The sequence below is a fragment of the Otolemur garnettii genome, unplaced genomic scaffold (assembly GCF_000181295.1).
Source record: "Otolemur garnettii isolate 467f Iridium unplaced genomic scaffold, OtoGar3 scaffold00197, whole genome shotgun sequence".
Classification (NCBI taxonomy): Eukaryota; Metazoa; Chordata; class Mammalia; order Primates; family Galagidae; genus Otolemur; species Otolemur garnettii.
In genome coordinates this window covers 1,021,722-1,043,714 of record NW_003852592.1, presented here as the reverse complement: position 1 = coordinate 1,043,714, position 21,993 = coordinate 1,021,722, and the positions used below count along the sequence as shown (strand labels likewise).

The 21,993-nt window shown below is 50.1% G+C and overlaps 1 protein-coding gene and 1 non-coding gene across 2 annotated transcripts in view; one reads left to right on the top strand and one right to left on the bottom strand.

Annotated features, from left to right (window-relative positions):
- Positions 1-4,613: 4,613 nt before the first annotated feature.
- SFRP1 (secreted frizzled related protein 1) overlaps positions 4,614-21,993 on the bottom strand; it is a 38,922-nt gene continuing 21,542 nt past the window's right edge. Inside the window, exon 3 of the mRNA XM_003801078.2 lies at positions 4,614-8,130. Coding sequence (XP_003801126.1) covers positions 7,808-8,130 — 323 coding nt within the window. The 3' untranslated portion in view covers positions 4,614-7,807. The remainder of the gene's footprint in view (positions 8,131-21,993) is intronic.
- Positions 12,519-12,625, top strand: LOC111721889. The gene has a single exon (XR_002770884.1). It is a non-coding gene; the product is annotated as a U6 spliceosomal RNA (small nuclear RNA).

Here is a 21,993-nt window from a genome sequence, read left to right as displayed (position 1 = left end):
CCCAGCCATGAGCTGTGACCTCCAGCTCAGGGTAGAGGCGGGGTCACAATGACCAGCGTCTAGAAAGAAATATTTTACCCAAAGCCAAACTGACCGGGACACACCCGCTGTCCTTTTTATTCATCAGGACAGTTCTGAGGGTTTGAAAGGTGAATTCTTTCCTCCCACTGGCTGAGCAGAAGTAGGAAGCGTCTGGGACCTGGGGGACATCTAACCTCTTCCAGTGCAGTCTGCACTGTGGGGTTGCCTTGTCCTCCAGCCCCAGCCTGTGACATCCTAATAGCTGTCACTTCCAGCACGGCAGGGACAAAGCCCAGGGAGACAAAGGAGAAGCTCAAGAGAATGACAAGGGCACAGAGTTTACAGGTGGCAGTGGCGGGCAGGAGGCAGGGCCAGCAAGGCTCCTTGCTGACAGGAATTGCAATTTACAGGTGGTGCTTATTTTTTCTCTAGCAACTGCTGGCTGTCTCCTCCTCCCCTCCTGCTGTGACCTCCCCTGTACCTGATGTGCCCTGCCCAAGGCCGGTGTTGCTGTGCCCAGCCCCAAGTGACCTGCCCTGACGAGCAGATGAAGCTGCCTCAAGTGGCCCCAGCTGCGGCCTGGCGGGTGGGCACTGGCCTCAGGAGATCCAGTGAACTCTATGGAGCCCCTCCCCAACCCCAGGTTGTCCCTGGGACACATTGTGGAGTAAGCACTGGGGTATTGGCCTGTGATCCTTTATTCCTTCAGATCAAAGGGGCAAAACTACTCAAATCTGCATAAGCCTTCAGAGAAGCAGGCGGCAAACATGGAAACAGAGGCCTGTAAACCGCCACCCAACCCACTCCCAGGTGTGAAGAGCCAGGCGAGTGGGGGCCTCTGGGCCAGTGCACAGCACGTCAGCCGTCTCCTGTTCTCTCCCTGAGGCTCTTTCTCGGGAGGCAGTTCATCCTGGTTCTGCATTTCAGTCCTGACTCCCAGGGAATTCAGAGAGGCAGCTGGCCAGCCACTGGACAAGGGGCAGTAAGAACATCTCCTGGAACCTCACAACTGCCCACAGCAGCACGTAGCTGAGATGCCGAGGACAGGCTTCCAGAGCCGTCACGGCATCCTGGGGCTCAGGTGATGGGAAGGTCAGCCTAATTACAACCACGTGGTGGGTTTCAGCTGTGGAAAATTGCTGGCTCTCTTCTCCTTCCTCCCACATCCTCCTTCTCTCCTTACACACACACACACACACACACACACACACACACACACACACGCAGCTTCCCCTCCCTGTATTTAAACAAACAGCTCTCCTGTGATCAAGTACAGCCCCTTCTTATCTAAATAGTGCATAGACGCAGGAAGACACAGGCGCTTGGGGCTCCTATTTGGAACCTGCTTTGGGACCCAGCTTCTACAAACCCACAAAAAAGCAGCCAGCACTACTGACGAGCTCCCTGTCACCTGCTCCCCCCATAAATCAGCCGGCTCCGCGGGGCTATCTTCCCATCATCAGACGTGGGATTTCCCCGCCAAAGGCTTCAGTTTCCCTTCTCTTTCCTGGCTCCTCCCAGAACCTGGCCTTGAAACTGCCCAGATGTGAACAAATGGAACATGAAGGGTCCCAATTCTGTTGTCAAATTCCTGCATCCCTTCAGCTGTCCAGGTAAATAGCACCAGTCTGGTTAACTGCGCCCACTCCTGTGGGGCCAGGGGCTGAATAGTCAAGGGCACAGCCTGGAAAGCTGAGAGGCTGCTGAGGGGCTGCAAGGCAGAAATCTGTGAGTTTCCATAGTAAGCAGAGTCTGAGGGAACGAGAAGGAAAAGAGACTGGGTTCAGATTAGTTCCCAGTTTTGCGTTTATAACCACAGCTCTCTGGTTTTCATCCAGACCGTGGTTAATATTTTGAATCCCTAGGAGATGAGGTCTCTTTGGAAATCCCAAAGATAGTATTGTTACAGCAGGGGCTGGGACGCTGGTGGGACCCGCAGACCTGTTCACGTGCACCCACAGGGGTGGCCAAACTTTTTTTCTTTTTGCTGGAAGAAAAAGTTGTCTTGGGCCACAAGGTAAAAAAACACTAACAGAAGCCAGTGAGTAATTAAAAGGGCCCCGAATAACTTTCACAATATCCAGCAACACAGACAAGCAGAACAGGCCTCCAATAACCCACATGTGGCCGCAGGTCCGACCCCCCTAGGAGCTTCCCTACTCCAACTGTGCCCTGCCTCACCTCATCTATGAAATGCAGCCCCCCAGCCCCAACTCTTATACCTGCCATCAGAATCTGCATGTTAAAACTGGTTCCAGGTAACTCATATGCTTATTAAAATATGAGAAGTGCCCTTGGAGAGCCAGATGTACCCAGCTGTGAAGAACAGAGGGCTCCTTCCCTCCAGAAGGTAACTGGTCTTTGTTAATGGGTTTAAGAATAACTCACAGAACTTCAGTGGTGGGAAGTGTGGGGAAGGCAAAGAAAGATACCAAAAAAACCTGCCCTGCCTGCACTCTCCACTCACACATCCCAGAAGAGGGTTCTGAGAAGTCAGATCCCCATGGGCTGCTGGCATCTGAGAAGCCTGGTGCAGAGTCTGGAGTTGAGCCCCCCCACATCCCCACCCCCCGCCCCCCAACCCTTCCTGGTCAGAATTTCGGGGGGTGGAGTTGAGAAGTGCACATCAGCTTCCTTAAGTGACACAAGTGCTAATTTTTTTTCGTTTTGGAGACAGAATCTCACTCTGTCACCCTTGGTAGAGTACTGTGCTGTCATAGCTCACAGCAGCCTCAAACTCCTGGGCTCAGGTGATCCTCCTGCCTCAGCCTCCTGAGTAGGTGGGACTACAGGTGCCCAGCACAATGCCCAGGTAATTTTCTATGTTTAGTAGAGACAGGGTCTCCCTCTTGTTCAGGCTCGTCTTGAACTCTTGAACTCAAGCGACCACCTTGGCCACTTAGAGTGCTAGGATTGCAGGCGTGAGCCTTCGCACTGGCTGTGTCTGCCTCTTCCATTGATTGCTGTTAGGTGATCGATATAGATGTCCCTTCTTGGGAACAAAAGCAAATCTGAATCTCTGCATTCCTGGACCTGAGGTGCCTTAGAGGTAAGATCTACGGAACGTGTCCCTCCATTTACCAGCCCTGGGAGGGAGCGCTGGTGCCATTCACAGAAGAGGCTCGGGCATTGCCCTGTGGTGGGGTGAGCCTGCGGGTGAACATCTCAGGGGCACAAGCCTCGGGCTGCCCTGACCCTGGGGCTCCCCAAACTCCAGGGCAACCCTCTCAGCTGGGGTGGAGACGCCTTCGCACACACTTTATCATCCTTTTGCTGCTTCATTTTAAAGAAAGAATAACTGCAGTGGGAAGTAACGGATCATCATGGTGGGGACTTCAGTGAGGGTGACAGTGACATCTGCACCCAGTCGAAAAGAAGTGTTTCTTACTAACCACAGGGGGACTAAGAGGGAACACAATCTTCTCCTTGGCTGGGCTAGTCTGTCCCTATTTCACCGGCCGTTCGGGTGTTAGTTGTGTGAAAATCGTTCTATGCTGGAACAAAGCTTTCATAGAATTTTTGCAAGTCCTCATGCTATACCTAAAAAAAACAAAAGAACCAATAAAAGGTGCCTCTGCGCTTGGCTGTAGCTTGGGCAATAATCGCATTATTTCTGGGTGCAAGTGCCAGTTATCTCAGGTTTGGAGAAGTCTTTCTGATCAGGACTTACCACAATAACCACTTACAGAATCATGCATGCCATGTTCGAACCTCTCAGGCAAGAAGCACATAACCCAACATGGCACAGCTGGGCTCAGCACACTGCTGCAGACTGCAGCACTCTGGGGGCCAAAGGGAAGCTCAAGAGGGAACCAGACATGGTTATGGTTCTACAGCTTGGATTCAGGAGACCTGGGTTCTAATTCCAGTAAAACTAGTGCCCCAGGAGTACCAAGCTATTTGGGAAATCCTGGCCATGTTACATCTACAATTAAAGGGGTAGTGGGCTGGGTGCAGTGGCTCAGGCCTGTGACCCCAGCACTCTGGGAGGCTGAGGCAGGATGATCCCTTGAGCTCAGGAGTTCGAGACCAGCCTGAGCAAGATCAAGAGTCTGTGTCTCCTAAAAATAGAAAAACTAGTCAGGTATCATGGAAGGCACCTGTAGTCTCAGCTACTCCAGAGGCCAAGGCAGAAATATTGCTTCAGCCCAGAAGTCTGAGGTTGCTGTGAGCTTGGGCCTCAGAGACTGTTAAAAAATAAAAAAAGGGAGAGAAGGTTTAGACGGGGTCTTCTCTAAAGCCTCTTACGGGTCTAAGATTCCAGATACAAGCAAGTTTTCAAATTCTGAAAAGGCCAGAGGAGAAAAACAAACATGGAAAAGAAACTTGGGCAGGGCTGAAAGCCACATGCCTCCAGAGCAAGTATTTGACCTTCCCTCTGATCTGAAACACACACAGCCAGGAGCAGCACTTCTGCAAGTTATTCCCAGGAGCAGATGGGAAACGAGAGGGTTGCCTCCCAGCTTCTCCAGCCCACCCGCACCAGTTACCACTGAATGCTGTGGAACACGGACCCGAGGACATGGCGTAAGCAGGGAGGGGGGAGAGGATGGACGACTGGAGGAGGAAAAAAGTCACAGCTCACATCACCATTGATTAATTGAGTGATTTTAGTCAAGTGAGTATTGCTACATGGCGGGAAAAACATGGAGATAAAATGAACACGTCCGGGAATTGCTGTTAACGTGAGCGATAACATCAAAACATCTGGTAAAATGCATTAAAAAAAAAACACACACACACACAAATGAAATGGAATGTAAAACATTTTCACAGTATTCCAAGCTTTTGTAAAAGATTTAGACTTGAAAAAAGATGTACTGCACGAAGGAACTAGGGAAGACAGGAATTTCGTCTGGGTCCTATATAACTGCTGGTGGCAGGTGCCCACGGGCCAGTGCGTAACCCCAGGGAAGTCACCTAAGGTTCTCTCCTGAAGCATCACCTGAGCCTCGTACATCTAAGTAGTTGCAACAGAGCAACTGGTTATTTGGAGTCTGATGAGAAAAATGGGGAAGTGGGACTGCTGTACTTTTCAGATACATGTTAAAATTAGAGCTCTAACTGGATTCTGCCTTCAGAAGAACTTGGTGTTAACCCATGGGCAGCAAGAGCCAAGGGTTACGCAGGCTATTTTAAAAATAAAATGTTCTTGGAATTCTCCCTTACCATTCTGTCTTCTAACTACGAATGTTCCTCAAAGACTGAGCTGAGTTCTGCCAGTGGACTCACAGGTCTCTATCCAGAGTGATTATTTCAAAGCTTTACAGATCTGACCTTTGGACCAGCAATAATTATCAAATCACATACAGGCCTCGTCTTCTGCAAACCAATGACCGATGGAATGAGTATGCACATGAGTGCTGACAGAGCCTTTAGTGGAGAAAAACAGAAGCTGGGTTAACGCAGCTCTGGGCCCAGGGCAGCCTCCCTCTGGGGCCTGACAGCGCATCTAACATCTTCATCAAAGCAGATGGTGCAGCTCAACGCCCAGGGACTTAAGAGTGTGCGCCAGAACTGACAGCTGCCGCTCAATCCCCATCATCTGCAGCTCTCACTGGAAGGGCTGCCTCCTCCCTGAGAATCCGGGGTAGAGGGGTTACACTGCACGGCCACCTCCTCTTCCATACTCTGAGCTACTCCTAATGTCCCAGACAAACCCCTCTGCCGAGGCCCCTGCCTTGGAGAGAAGGCCCTGTTCCATGAGGCGCTGTCAAAATGAGCAGATCCGTGTGGGCGCTCAACGAGTGAGTTAATCAACCCAGACCCAGACCCACACTCTCATGAAGTTACTCTGAAATTCAGTCTGACAACAGGAAAGTAGAATGTTTCTAATTAACTAATATATGTACACATTTCTTAATCATCCAAAATTACAGGCAAATTATTCAAGATCCCCAACACTTTATGATTAAAGGTCAGAGAGAAACCGCCCGCCACCAATTAAAAAAAACAGCGTTAAAATGTTGGGACTACTAATTGCCAAAGGTTGATTCTATCAGGATAACTCTTCGGTGATTACTCTGCTCTAGATGCTGGTTTTTCAAGACTGGAGTTTTCAAAAGTTAATAGAATCTTCTGTTTCTGTGTCCAGCTAGGGCCAGGGCAGGGGACACGGCCAGCCCCACTGCAGAGCCTGGGTTGGGCATAAACACTCTTCTAGACAATCACTGCTGTCCCAGAGGTGCTACGGAGAATTAAGACTCAGGCTTTGGAGGAAGAAATCAACATTAATTTTTAAGAACTACGTCCTATACATTGGACGAGAAAAGCAAAGTTATGTAAGTGAACTGCTTTATGTACAACCCTTATCAAACACAAGGGCTTTGAGAAGTATCTCAGGGCACTTGGGAAAAACTGCAGAGATCATTTTGCTTCTGAAACCCTCTCCTTAGATGGCAACAACATTCCCCTCTGCAGAAATAAAAAGAAAAAAATTTAGGTACAAAGTGCTGGGGACAGGCAGGAAGGCTGTTCCAAATTTCTTCGATGGTCAGGAAATCAAGGTTAAAGGAGCCTATTTCTTCTCAGGGAGGCATGGTGAGTTTTGTTAGTGTTGTGTGGTTTCCATGGCAACCGAGGACTCCCAGGGCAGGAGGACCCCTTGGCTATGGTGGCAGGTGGATCCCTCCCCTCACCCCACTGCTTCTAGAAAGCAGCCTGTGATAGACCAGGAGGCCTTGTCTGAGCACTAACCTATCAAATTACTCCATATCGATGTTTTCTTACAAAGGAGTCCTTGAAAAGTGGTTTGGTTTTCGTTGTTGATGTTCTTTTAAAAAATGTGAAACGAATGAACAGATGAAATGAGGATGGTAATCTTGTCACCCAATTTCACAATTCACCCTGACTAGCAATTTCCTGGACCTAAAGTGGCTATTTTTTTTTTCCTTCAACTATGTTTTTTTTTAAAAAAAAAAAACACTTAACCATTGCCGTTTCAGTCTGAAAAATCGTCTTGCTTATTCCACTGTATTTTCCTTTGCCTCACCTAAAGGCAGGCGCACGCCACCCCTCCCCATGTCTAGGGGCACAAGCGTGCCCTGGCTGACTGACCGGCCCCACCACTTCTGTGGCATGAGACTGGCCGATTCATATCCACAGACAACCAGGTAGAAAGGCCCAGGGCAGGGCACGGTGACCCCTCTTCCAGCCCTGTGGGGGGCACCGTGAGGCTTAGCGCGGCCGCTCTTCCTCCTGCACCTGCCACTTTGGGAAACTGATCTTAAAGCCTAAGTGTGGTCTGTTTCGGTCTAAAGGGGACAGAAACTGCTCTAGAGCTGAGAGCAATGCAACTTCCTGACAGTTAGAATGTTCCAGTTGCACAGGCATAGATCAGCTGACAGATTTATACCCACCAATTGCAAACCTCAGTTTTTGCTACTGTCTCTCATTTTTGGCCCAATCGTGTGTGTGTGTGTGTGCGCGCGCGCGCGTGCGCACTGGCAAGCACTGTTGTCTCAGTGACACATCCCCACAGTGACTGCTGCCCACACTGCAGATCTTAAAAGCCTTCCTAATCTAAATGGTCTTTGCCTCACCCAGACCTGGATACCCTGAGGCCTGCATGTGCCCCTGGGGGGGAGTGAGAATGTTACGAGAACAAAGCCACCCGGACTGCAATGTCCACTGCCACCAGGAGCAGGCGTGTGTGTGCACGTGTATGTGTGTGCATGTATGCACGTGTGTGTATGTGTGTGTGACCCGCTGGGGTCCAGCGTCATCACTCTCCCCCACCCCTCACCCCACCCCACCACCGCGCCCTCCCAACCCGCCCCAGGGACCATCACTTAAAGACAGACTGAAAAGTGGGGCATTCATGGTTTTTCATTTTCTTCATGAAGCTTTTGAACTCCCTGTTCTTCTTGTCCCACTTGTGGATGGCGGTCAGCAGGTACTGGCTCTTCACCTTGCGACCCATGATGAGGAAGTAGGGGCTGAGGTTGTCCAGCTGGTGGCACGGGCAGTCGGCCCCGTTCTTCAGGTACAGGACCAGCCTTTTCAGCTCCTTCTTCTTGATGGGTCCCAGCTTCAGAGGCTTCTTCTTCCTGGGGACGATCTTCTTGTCCCCATTCTCCTTCTTCACCTCTTTGATTTTCATCCTCAGTGCTAGAGATGATGGAGCGGAGAAAGAGAAGGGGGAGGAGAGAAAGCGTTTAGAACACAGTGTCCCAAAGGGAGGGGACGAAAGCAAACAGCAAATAAAAGCAACCGTATCAGTAAAAACCGAGGTCTCCGTCACGCACTCGTCACGCGCTCTGCTGCAACTCAGCCTCACGTTCCTGTTCTCTAATCTCAGTAACTGCCACTCGCGCCATGAGGCTTTCAAATATGTTTTCAAAACAAAATTTACCACTTTTTAAAAATTCGGTGACTCAGAATATCACATGTTGCTTTAAGAGAAGGGATCATATGATCCAATTTCATCCATATAATCAAATGCTGCAGATCAGCATTCCAAAAAAATGAGTTTTTTTAAGAGAAAGTTACTGGTTTAGCTTTCTGAGATCCAGAGACCTAAAACTCTTGACGAGTTGAGTCCTGTAAACGACACAGAATCTACACATGCACACTCGGCAAGGGAAAGTTAAAGAGTATTTCAAATGTCCACGGTCAGGTGCATTAAACATCAATGTCCAGCTTCAGCAGGTGCAGGGTCAGAGTTCCTGTGACCGTGTCACTCAGTGGTTGCACAGCTGATGCTGCTATTGGCCCGTCAACCACTGACCCACCACTAATTCCCACAACAGGAACCACTAACGTTCTATCCACCGGGCAGGTCCACCCAGGATCGAAATCTGACTTTCCAACAGATCCATGTGAGTCCCGGTGAAGTCCTCACAGATGAATCCAGGCGATGCTCTCTCCTCAAATCTGACCTGGAACCCAGGCTGCTCCATTCCCAGCACAGCCCCAGCATCAGGGAAAACCAGCCCGTCCGCCCACTGTGCCTTCTCTTTTCTTTGTTGCTACAGACCTTGAATGAACATTATTATTAACCCGTGGACCAGACCCTTCAGTGATGTCCCAGCAGGCCCGACTGATGAGGACAGATGATAAAGGAGACGCTCCATAAATTCTCAACACCGTCCTGGTGACGGTCAATTCCCCTCTAAGATGGGCCAGGCCCAGGTATTCCAAAAGGAGTTAGAAACCATTTTCTAAATGCTAGTCACCAATCTTCTGTACATCCTCTAAGGTCTTCTGAATTCAAAATGAGCAGCCCACAATAATAAAACGCCATGAAGGCTGTTGACCAGTTTGATGAAAGCATTTCAGATTGTGTGTAAAACCAGCACATTGTACTCCATGATTGCATTAATGTACACAGCTATGATTTAATTAAAAAAAAAATTAAAAACAAAACAAAATGACCACCCCCCCGCTTTTTAATAACACAAGGCTTCCACCCACACTCAACAAGGATGGCCTTGAACCTGAGCTGAATCACACTAACAATTGCGAACGCATTAACCTGCCAGGACACGTGCCAAGTATCTTTCATGCTTTTCCTCCACTAATCCCAACAGCTTCAGGAGAAACGTACAATATTTTACTCTCCCCACCTAACAAGGGGGAGAAGTGAGGAATGTGGAGTTAGGCTGACTTGCCCCAGGTCACTAGTCCTAACCCGAAACCCAGATCTGAGTGTCAGCTCTGTCAGTCACCACTTTGTCCAGGCTGATTCTAGGGTCCCCAAATTCTTCAGAATGAACCCCAAACTTAGCATACTGATCCAATGGGCCAGGATTTACATTTAATTGGGAAGAGGAACCCAGACCCTCTCCGCAGTCTCACCTGCATTTCAAAATGACTTTCCTTATGAAATGGTAAAAGATTTCCTCCTGATTCCAAGAGGAAAACACTCTAGCAAGGGAAGCAACTAAGCTTTGGAGGCTTTATTATTCAATATTTAGTTGCCTGGAACAGCACACTTGGCTAACTCAAGAATGGGAAGGAGGAGAAAAAGATTCTAGCAACAAATCTTGGAGGAATGTCTCCAGGTCACTCAGTGAGACCCCTCCCTCTGCTTTCTGTCTTACAAAGAGTTCCAGAGCCTGGCCCTGCATGAGATCCGAGGCCTAAGAACACCTCAGCCCAAGGGTGGCAGAAGGGCAGGAGCTGGGCACCAGCGAGCAGAATGTCCCAGGATTCACATGGGCCCCCCAGGGACACTCAGGGCAATGAGCTGCTTCCTTCACGCTCCTTCCCCTCTCCCTACTGCTGCCCAGGGCTCTGGGATGTGCTGATTCCTTCTCCATGGAGACCAGCAGCGTGGGGTGCAGCAGACAGGAAGAAGCAAAGATTACCCCTCCTGGGCTTCACCCAGACACAGGCCCACCATGGTGCAGCACCCACTGCTGGCTTATAAACCTGTCCCTGGGTGTTCACTGGAGCAAAGGTTCTCCCTCTTCTAGTCTGTGCTTCACTGAATGAGAAAGGTCCTCAGTGGGGCTGAGTGAGGAACCAGCAAGAGGAATCTCACTGCCTGGGCAGGGCACAGGCAAGTCTCCACCTCTGTCCTCCCCCCACCCCCAGCAGAAGGCAGCGGGTAGAAACCACTTCTCAAAGAAAGGCTGCAAAGGGTACCGCATGATGGGAAGATGGGAAAAGTATTTCTGCTCCTTCCACTAGACACTCCAGAACGTAAGATAAGCCCCAAGATCTGAGGTCCAGACCAAGCAAGCCACTGGAGTGATTAAGTTGTCACTGGGAGAGAGGGGCCCCACCCCATCTGGCAAGTAGGGGACTCTGTTTTCTGCAGAGACCCATCATTTCCTGGGCACCTCCCACCCCACCCACTGGGCTCTGTATGTGAGCAGAGTAAGGGACTGGGTGACTTACTATAAGTGACTCACCTGCTGTTTTAATGTTAAGTCTTGATGGGGGAGGTGTCGGGGACCACCTGTCTTCCCCCCTCCCACTGGCTTGTGACTTCAAGAAACCATTGTTACTATTTTATGACAGTTGAGAAGGACAACTCAGGTTAAGTAACAAGAGCCAGAGTAACAGAACCAGGATCAGAACCCACACCACCTCCAAAGACCATGTTCTCTCCTGCGGCACCATGACTCAGTTGAAAATGAGATTGCCTCAATGGAAACTATTTCACTCTTCTGATTTTGTCCCTTTTAACACAACTGAAATCAAAAATTAATGTTCCTTTGCCATGACCATGTAAAGGAATCCAGTTCACGTGGAGGGGGTAGGAGCGGGGGAGAGAAGTCAAATGATGGGGATGTCTTACGCATTAGGCTATTTCTTGCCATTTGGCTCACTTTCTTTTTGGAGTTGGGGAGAGTAGGGAAGAAAGAACATATGGCCAGAAATTACTAACATCTTTGCGTTTATTTGGGGGATGTGGATTACCGACCTCGTTTGGATATGTGATTAGCTATCCCAGGGTGATTTCCCTGCGCCCTGTGAATGTGTGCCCACTCCCTCAACACCATGTCCAGGGGCCACTGGGGCAGGAGTACAGGGGTGCAGGGGTGGGTGCTGGCCTGAGAGCAGCCTGGGACTGGTCCATCACACCCCACTTCCAACTCCCTCCATGCTAGTCCAGCCCAGGGGCTGAGTTTGCAATGCAAATGGCGGGTGTGGGTAGGGAGAAGCAGGATGCAGGAGCTGGGGCAGCAGCCACAGCTGGGCCTTGGGTTCTAATCTGAACCTGTATTCTCTATCCGTGAGTGTACAGAGTGCCTGGCTGTCAGGCTAGCAGAAGCAGCCCCCTGGGGGCCCATAGCAGGCAATGCTGGAAGACACTAGGCCTCTCCCAACCCCGGCCTCATCCTGTGCCCTTCCTCTCTACCCACATCTGTGCCCTATACACCCCGGAGGAGAGTCACAACTAAGCCATCTCAGGCCTTTGATCTCAGCTGCTTGTAACAGCAGGACCCTGTGCTAAAGCAGAATAAAAAAACAAAAAAAAATTCTCTTTCTTTTTAAAGCAACATTTTAACATTTGCCACAGGTAGGACGTGACTGTCCACTTGGGCATCATGGGCAGCAAGAACTCAAAGACCCAGAAATTTTGAAAGCCCAGTATGTGAAGCTGCAATTAGGGGTTGCCTGGGCTTTCTCAGTAATCTTAAAATAAATAATCTCTTACACTCAAGTAAACCATTAAAATTTCATTCCACTTTCAACCACCCAAACCTTTTTTTTTTTGCTCACAAATTATACCTCTTCAGTAGGCTCCCCATGAAGCTTGGCCATATTTCTGAGGCTGAGCTGAGAGTGAGAAAGCCATGATGCCCGTCCCCAATCCTTTTCTTCTAAGCCATCTCCACCTCCCAACTTCTCTGCTTGTCACCGGGGCAACCATGGGCCCAGGGAGGATCATTTCTACCAGCAAGGCTGCAGGAATCCAAGAAGGATCTGCCAGGATGAAGGGGAAAGAGGCTGAGTCAGGAATCAAACTTATAACTCACCTACCTGAGCACAGGTAACAGCTACAATGAAGTTGGTAAAGGACAAAGAAAAGAAGAGAAAGAGTGCTCGCTTCAGCAGCACATATACTAAAATTGGAACGATACACAGAAGATCAGCACGGCCCCTGCGCAAGCATGATACGCAAATTCGTGACGCGTTCCATCTTCATGAAAGGTGGTGTATCTTGACAAAGCCAAATAAAGATATTGCAAAACAAAACATAATTAATTAAAAAAAGAAGAGAAAGAGAGACCCCAAGGGCACCTTCGCTGGGATGCAGGGAACAAGACGACGAGCTCTTTGTAAAAGCCATCGGAGGCACCAACGGGGACCCGGCTGCCCAGTGTCATGAAAGCCACAGGAAAAAGGCATTCTAAGTGGGGGAGACACCCCTCAACCCCAAAGAATGAGTCTGAAGTCTGGAGCACCCAGCCTGGCGATTCGAGGGATCATGATGACCAGGATAATTCCAGAAAGCGGAAACCAGCGGGAGGGGAACAGGAGAAGGAAAACCACGCAGACAACCCTGAGCCTCTGGACTGCTCAGGAAGAATCTCAGCAGGTACTTCCAGCCACGCGTTTTAGATTGAGCACACAGGACGGTTTCCCCTCGTTCCTGAAGTCAGTTTAAAATTACAGTTTAGAAAACAAGTTATAACCACACGCAGGAAAGTGGTAAGGGAAACAGGAACGTATCAACAGTACTTTGTGCTTAGAAAGCAAATGGACAGTGGATCTGACGAGAGTAAGAAAAATAGTGCAGCCGCCTACAGACAGGGAAGCTGATGCCGCAGGACTCAGGAGGGCTCCTGCACCGGGGCCCTAGGTGCTCCCGACTCCTTCACAGAAGCTGTATTCAGTGTAAAGTTCGGCGTAAAGTCTGAGCAGGGACAAGCAGACTCACTCCTCTGGGCCTTGGCTGCAGATGACAACCCTCACCAACTCCAGCAGCAACCAAAGTGTGTACTCTGTACCAAAGGTCAGAACCAGCCTGCGGGCTGGGGTACAGCAGACCCACAAGAGGCAGGTTCTACATGGACACCAGAGGGCCCCTCAGATCTTAGAGCGCTACACTTACATACCCCAGGCAGAGGACCAAGTGGGGACCCAACAAAACCCTAAAATGAGGCCAAACAAATCACAGGCCCTGCATACACACCAGGAGCCCCTAATTTTGTACCTCTATTAAATTTAAATGGACAAAGACTGGCAAGTATTTAAGGAAAGTTTCTAAATGTGAATAAGACACCAAAACAAATAAAACAATTAGAAAAAGAAAAGGAATTCAAAGAGAATAGAGTCAGTGTAGGGAACATAAACTTTATTTAATGAAAATCATACCAGGTGAGATTTTGTACTCATAAAACAAGAACAAAAAAAGCTATTACAAGGAATGTCTGGGGAACAGGAAAAGAGTACTTGGAAATTTAAAACATAAGAGACAAAATAAAGAATGCATATAAGGGCTTTAAGATAAGGCTGAAGAAATTTCCTGAAAAGCTCAACAAAATGACAAAGCCATGGGAAATAGAAAAAAGACAAAGCTCGTCAATCCAAGAGTTTTCGCAACTGCCTGGAAGTCATTACAGCAGGAGAAAGCCAAGGAAACAAATGGGAGACCCAAGAAACAATACAAGAAATAATTCAAGAAAACTTTAAGTGAATGCCGTGAGTTGTTGGGTTAAACAATACCCAGCTCAAAGAATCATGCTATTTAGAATCACCAGCGATAAAAAAAACTCTTAAAATCTTTGGGAAAGACAGAATGCATCTAATACAAACAGTCAGGCACCAGAATGGGAGAGGGTCTCTCAACAGCAATGCTAGAAGCTGGAAGACAGTGAATTTATCTTTATTTAAAACTCCCAATAAAGTTGGGCAGCACCTGTGGCACAAAGGGGTAGGGACCTGGTCCCATATGCCAAAGGTGGCAGGTTCAAACCCAGCCCTGGCCAAAAACTGCAAAAAAAAATCCCATAAAGATACTCTCAGGCTTTAAAAGGTTTTTAAAAATGTCCTCCCAGGTATCTTTTCTTAGGAATCTACTCAGTAATGTGCTCTATAAAAATCCAGAATTTTTTTTTTTTTTTGAGACAGAACCTCAAGCTATCCCCCTGCGTAGAGTACCATGACATCACAGCTCACAGCAACCTCCAACTCCTGGGCTCAGGCGAGTCTCCTGCCTCAGTCTCCCAAGTAGCTGGGACCACAGGTGCCCGCCACAACACCTGGCTATTTTTTGGTTGCAGCCATCATTGTTGTTTGGCTGGCCCGGCTAGATTCAAACCTGCCACCTTAGGTGTACGTGGCTGGTGCCTCAGCCACTTGAGCCACAGGCGCCAAGCCCATAATTTTTTTATTTTAAAAAATTTATCCTATTATTTTGATTGACAAGGCATAATGGTATATGTTTATGGGTGCGGTGTGGTGTTTTGCTGTATGGATACAATGTGGTATAATTAAATTAAGCCAGTAAATGTATTCATTGCCTTGCAGTGACCAAGCAAGCACCTGGATATGCTTTCTCCAAAAGGTAAAAAAAATTTTTTTAATTAAATCCTCCAGAGTCAGACAGATGCTGATCCTGAAGACGCTTGCTTTTTTCTCAATTGCTCTCTTTTTGAGAGGGCCAACATTCCCAAATAGATAGACAGCTTGAAGCACAGACTCAGGCTGGTTGCAGAGAGACTGGCAAACTCTTGCAAAGTGGCCTGTGAGTAGCAGGTTTCCACCAGCCTGTCTGGTCAGGAAGGGCCCCCAGATGGGCACCCCAACGACCAGCCCCACAGGCCAGCTACACCCCTCCTACAGCATGGAGCCTCCCGGGGAACACCTCACTGAGCCATGCAGACAGAGGGCCCAGGTCACACAGGCCTTGGGTGGACAACCCTATGACCTGAGGCAGAAACCCGGCTGTACAAATGGGATTAAGTAACAGCACCAGGAGAGGCCCTTCACTGGTGAGAAACTGCAGCCTCTTTCCACCAGGCAGCAGAGGGCCTGGAGAGCTGGCTGTGAGCACCGGGGCTGGACAAGCCCTGTTGACAAAGGGCCTGCGATGGCAGCTTGACAGACCCTCTGTGCCCAGCAGGAGCAATGTGTGGCATCAATGATTCCCTTAGCAAAGAAAAGAGCTTGCACTTTGTCACAATAACTCAGCCGCTCTCCCCGCCCGCAAACCACATGCTGCATACTTACACGCATTTATTAACTCTGGACACGTTACAAAAAAAGCAAAAACAAATCAGAGAGAGAAGGGGAGGGAGAGAGAGAAGGTGGGGAGAGAAAGGAAGAAAGAAAGAAAAAGAGAGAGAGAGAGAGAGAAGGATGAGAAGCAGCTGCTTTTTCTCTCCTCTACAAACAGCAGCAGATGTGGAACCCGTTCCTTAGTGACTCACATAGGGCAAGTTATTCAACCGCAGTTGTCCTGTTTCCTGGATCCCGACACCATGGGGAGTTGGTCAGGCAGGAGAGTCCAGCCTGCAACTTTACAGGGCCCCCCCCACTCGCTCACGAGAGCACACACGAGCACACCAGCAGCGACCATGGCAGTCATCTGGAATTCTGCTGCCTAATTGCTTAATTTCATGGATTGTGTTAAATCCCCACTGGTTTAAGCTAATGGCACAAAATGAAAGCCCCACTTTGGGAGCACAGTGCTGCCTGGTGTGGTTTTGTTTGGGAAGGAACGTGGGTGGGCAGCTCTGGCAGTAAGGGCTTGGGCCTCGGTGTGGACTGGAGAAGAGTGTCAGCCCGACCCCTGTGCACACCTTAACCAACCCCACTCAGCAGGGACGAAAGAGAATAGGAGAGTCGTTTAAATAAGAAAGCTACCAAGATTGATTGAATCTTGGCTCCAAGTCCAGGCAAACCTGCCAAGGCAAAAAGCTTTTCCTCCCCTGGGGTCCCTTGTCTCCCACTCCTCTCCATCCCACCCCCCACTGTCTGCCTGAAGGCTGAGCTGAGTGTGGGCTGAGGAGCTGGGGAGCTGGGGAGTGGACTTCAGAAGCTCACAGCAGGGAAAGGCGGGAGCCTCTTGAGAGTGGTTCTCAACTGATATCTCGAGAATCTCCTGAAGGGCCCCTGAAGTGCACACAGCTGAGCCCCACCCCGTCAGTGACAATGGGATGGAGCCCAAGAATCTGCATCTCTAACAAGGGCCCAAGCGATGTCCCAATTTGCTGCTTGTTTGAGGACCACACTTGAGATCCGCTAGTTTAAAGGGTTTGAAGATGGGACATGTGCGGCTTTCTGGCTTGTCACCTTCGTAATTCACAATAGCACGTTTGAAGGACGCTTTCCTGGGTAATGTTTAAGCACGCTGCAGGGAAACCCCCAGACTCACCCAAGTTTAGGCTGATGTCAGCAACATCAACACAAGCCTGTCCAAGATCCGGCAGACACAGGGCAAGCCGGCCTAGCGCCACTGAACGGAATTGCTGAGGTCGCTGAGCCCATTCCACAGCGGCAGGTACTTGCAAAGACGGGAAAGTGAGGGTTTTGATAGCAAGAGGCAGCACGTTTCAGAGGAGAGGACCCCAAGTTCAGAGTCAGCAGACCTCTACTGGATGACCTCCCCACTGACTTTCAGTGGTTTTGACTCCATCACAAACTTTTATAGTAAGTTGGGTAAATCACTGCACTTCTGCAGGTCCTGGTGCGGCCACTTATAAAATGAAAGTGCCAGGCACGTTCATCTCAATTTCTGCTCTTGCACTGGCCGTCTAAATGTGAATCTTCATATTTCCTCTCTGGGTCTTTGAAATCTAATAGAGAAGCTCAGACTATGTGAAGGAAACTACCCCGTATCTCAGAAGGCAATGCCTCCTGGCCGGCTCTCTCCCTGGGGACCTTGCTGTGGGACAGATGTTGGCCCCGAGTGTGCCTTTCTGTCCCCTTCGCACTGGGAGCTCCTGCAGGACGGGCCCATCACTTGCTCATCTCAGCTCCACGACTCCTGCAACCCCTGACACACCAGTGGGCTCAGTTACACAATTCTGGGCACACAAATGAAGGAAAAGTTGTAAACAGCACAGCCCCTGTCCTGAAGTTCACAGGCTCACCCGTGAGACTGGAATTCTTTCCACAAACCTTTGCTTTAGTGCTAATAATGATAACAGCCCACAGTTACCAAGTACTGGCCCAGGCTGGGCACCAGGCTACTCACCTTTACATACATTCACACTCTACGTCCTCTAACAGCCCTACGAGGTACACATCCTAATCATAACTGGTTTCTAAACGAAGAATCTGAGGCACAAAGGGTCACATGAGTTGCCCAAGGTCCCGCAGCTAGACAACAGCAGAGCTGGAATTTGATCCAGGAAATTTAGCTCACAAATACAAATAATATCAAAGGTAAAACAAGCTGATGTGCAGAACAGGAGACCCATGGCTGGGGTGTCCCTCCTTCCACTGGGGCTAGTCAGGGGAGGGTCTCACTCAGGTCTCACTGGCCTGCCAAGAGCACTCCAGGTATAAAAGGACTCATCCCAGCAGAGGGATGGAAGCAGCCCTCTGATTCATCACAGACGTCTCTGAAGTACAACGCAGAGAAAGTACATCTGTCCCTCCTTCCCTCTAACCATCACGTGATTTCCCTGACCTGGAAATGGGAGCCTGGTCTCTGTAGATCTAGACACACACACCCCCCAATGGTGTCACAGCCACAGATGAAGGATTCCTGCTGGTTCCCGTTTCTGACCTTACCCGTCTATCCACCTTCCACGCTGAAATTGCCCCTTCCTTCCTCTCAGCCTTCCCAGGCTTTGTGTCAACAGCAGGAGGCTTGCAGGACATGGGCACCCTAGGAGGCTGCCTCACACTGGCCCCTGGCAGGCACTGTGTCCAGTCCAAGGCTGGACCTGGCACACACCTTCCCACTGGATGGGCCTCACTGCACGATCTGCAGCGTCCAGGGAATTGGGGGGGGGGAACACAGCAGAAGACTCTCCTATTACCCATCAGCAAAGCCCCCCTCAGAAACTCATGCACATCTAGTGGAAACATAATGTTCCCCAAACAGGATGGGGAGGAAGGCTAGCCTCTCAGAGGTGACATTTGTCTTGGCCTGAGATAGGTTTGGTTGAAGCCAAGAATCAGAGAAGCTAATGGGAGTTGGCACCCAGTCCTATCTCAAAGCTGGCCTTATCTCTGTCTTCCTACATTCCTGTCCCCACCACTCAGCTGGCAAATGCTTGGCACTCGGGGGCTATCCAGCTAGAGCAGAAGGTCTTGACTCTGAGTCTAAAGGAAACTCGGCCTGGCATGGTTGCTCATGCCTGTGGTCCTAGCACTCTGAGAAGCTGACTGGGAGGATGTCTTGAGGCCAGGAGCTCGAGGCCAGCCTGGACAATACAGCAAGACCCCATCTTTTAACATATTAGCTGGGTGTAGTGGCAGAAGCTGAAAGCTCCAGTTACTCAGGAGGCTTAGGCAAGAGGATCGCGTGAACCCAGGATATGGAGGCTGCAGCGAGCTATGATGACACCACTGCACTCCCACCTGTCTCAAAAACAAGAAAACTCATATGCCCCCAGCTTTGTGCTCCCTTCCTTCTTCTCCAGGAAAGCGACATTTTAGAAACAAACACACACAAAGCTTTCCCCTGGCTGTGGAAGCTGCTGACCCATGGGGGTCAATGGGGGTCAACTGCCCAGCTGAGGGACAAACGGCCCCAGCCCCAGAGAATACCTATGTGAAGTCTGCTGGGCAGGCAAAGACTCAGGATGGACAGAGGCAGAGCTTAGAGGGAACAGGTGCCCAGCCCCCACATGGGGCACGTCCCCAGCTCCTGCGTGCACTGCCACCACTTAGGCGCTTATACCCAGTTCCTGGCAGCATGACTGACAGAGTCACTTCTGCTTTCCCACAGCACAATCCATGCCGCTGCTCCCCTTCCTACTGAAGACAGTCAAATTCCAGGGTTGGGGCAATGGCTCATGTCCTATGGGGTGGTGCCGTGAGTGCCCAGCTGTCCCAGCAGATGTGCCCTTTCTAACTTAGAGTGCCAGCCCACCCAATGTTCCTCCAGGACCCTTCCTTTGCCCTCATTCCACCTGCCAATGTCTTGTTCATGGGCTTGTGGCCCTCACAGGGAGAGAGGAGGCCCTCCCCTGCACCCCGCCCCCAGGCCTGGCCTTGCTCCTCAAGCCCCTCCCAGCCTGTACCGCATAGCATACTGCGATCCACATAGCATACAGCAGTCTGTCACAAAGCTGGAGCACCGGGGGCGAGGCAGGCCCTGCACAGACCTGCTATGGAGCGGGATGGGAGCACCCTTCACTTGTTCAGCACAAGAGGACCAATGTGGCAGCCACAGGTGAGGAAGACAACAGACAGATGTCACTTTGCACATGACCCTAGCTAGAGCATCAGCAAAGTCACTTCAGAACACAAAATGCTTTAGTTCATGGCTCCTCTCCAAAGTTTCAGCTAAGCTGATTGAGTGGGGAGGCAGCATGCATACAGCCAGGTGCTGCGCCAACCCCAGTCCAGTTGGCACTTTGGAGACAGATGTGCCTATAGAAACATTATATAAATTATAGTCACAATGCCAACTTGTCACAAATGAAGGGTCTGCCGCACACCCACGCTTCATGTGGCATGCACGCAGTGGCCAGTTGTAACCAACGGCCGAGGGGCTGTGCAGTGTCTGCAGGAGGCCACCACACCCTAGGCATGAAGAACTTCACTCACATGGCCAGTCGCAACAACACAACTGCCAACTGCTTCCCGGTGCTCTAATCTGCCCTGACCACCCTGCATCCCGTGTTCCTCTGCTGCAGGCAAATATTGTGCCCAAGGGCCAGGAAATGGACAGGTTTTAAAGGGTCCTTGTTTGTCTGAAAAGCTTAAAATGAGTGGCTGGAGTGATTCACCAGAAAGCTGGAGACTGTCAGAGCACCAGGCACAGTGGGAGCACCTCGGCCCCTTCATCCCCTGTGGAGGGCTGGTTGGTTTCCCTCTGTGTCTGTGCCCCACTCTCCCTGGCTCAGCTGCAAGGCAAACAGCCTCCCACACCTGATGTAGCTCGAGGCTTTATTTGGTCCATCCACAAAGGAGACTATAAAGTCAGAAATTAGGTCTTGTAACACACCCCCTTCCCCAGAAGCTCAACAGCAGGGCCACTGGTGATCTTTGGTTGAGATGCTCCTTCTTCCTTGAGCCACCAGAAGCCAGGCCCTGCTGGGCTTGATACAGCATCCTTGGATGGCCACCCCAACCTAGAATCTCCTCCAAAGACCAACAATACTTTCTTCATTGGAAACCCCTTCCAAAGATTGACACGTCAGCGCCCAGGACAGCTTCGTGCAGGGGCTTTCTGGGTGTGTGGTTTCAAGTTCATCATCCCTCTAAGGCCCACGAGCTTTCACCATCACCTACCAAACCTGCCTTTGGGATCCCTGGTGTGGGTCGCCAAGCGCCAGGCATGGCTGTGTTTAATCTTCATGACCCCCTGGCTGAGTGGGCACTGCTGCCATCTACCTCTGAAGCCAGATCTCACATACTCCTCCAAGACCCAGCAGCTAGGAAGTGACAGAGTTGGGATTCTGCCCAAGGCTGCCTGACTCCAGGGTGAATGGTGCTCCTAAAACAATCCTGTCTGGCTGGAAGCTCAGAATCAGCCATGCTTGGGAACAGGGTCGCCTGCAGATGTAGCTGGTTCAATCAGGAGGGGCTGGCGCTGGAGTCAGGTGGCCCCTGAATCCAATGACTGGCACCCTTCTCAAATAGAGAAAAGAGACACAGAGATACATCCACAAACACACAGCAGAGAAAGTCATCCAAAGACGGAAGCAGGGATGCGAACTACAAGCTAAGGGACACAAGGAACTGTGGGGAGCCCCCCCCCCTCCCAGGAGGCCTAGCCCACCCCAGCCTTGACTGCAGACCTCTGGCCTTCTGGACTGTGAAACGACATATTCCTGCTGTTTAAGGCACCCAGGTTGTGGTGATATGCTAATCTGTAAGGCAACCCTGGGAAATGAGCCCAAGTGCAAACTCAACCCTGCCCTGTGCTCACCTCTGAAAAGCTGCAGCCAGCCCCAAGAAATGCAGGGTCTGCTGTGATGCCTGCCGGCTTCCTCGGGCCCTGCCTAGGGTGCTCTGGGTTCAAATCCCACCTGTGCTGTGTGCAAATCATTTAATCTCTCTGAGCTCCATTTCCCTAATTCAAAAAGGAAAATAATACTTTCCACACAGGGTCGAGCACAGATTCCACATAAACGTAAGCTCATGCACCGCGCAGCATTGTGAGAACGGCAGCCTGATCCTCTTACTTTCAATTCCGTACTCTCGGACATTTTTTTCTCTCGGGCAACGTGAATACGCTGCCATTTCAAAACTAACTTGCATACTCTAAAGTGGTTTTATATGCAGATTTATGGTTTTGTCTACACTTCATTCATTCGTTTTATTTCCCAGACTTCCCATTTAAGTTTTTTTTTTTAGAGAATGAGTCTTGGACTCCTGAGCTCAAGGGATCCTCCTGCCTCAGCCTCCCAAGTAGCTGGGACTATAGGCACGAGCCACTGC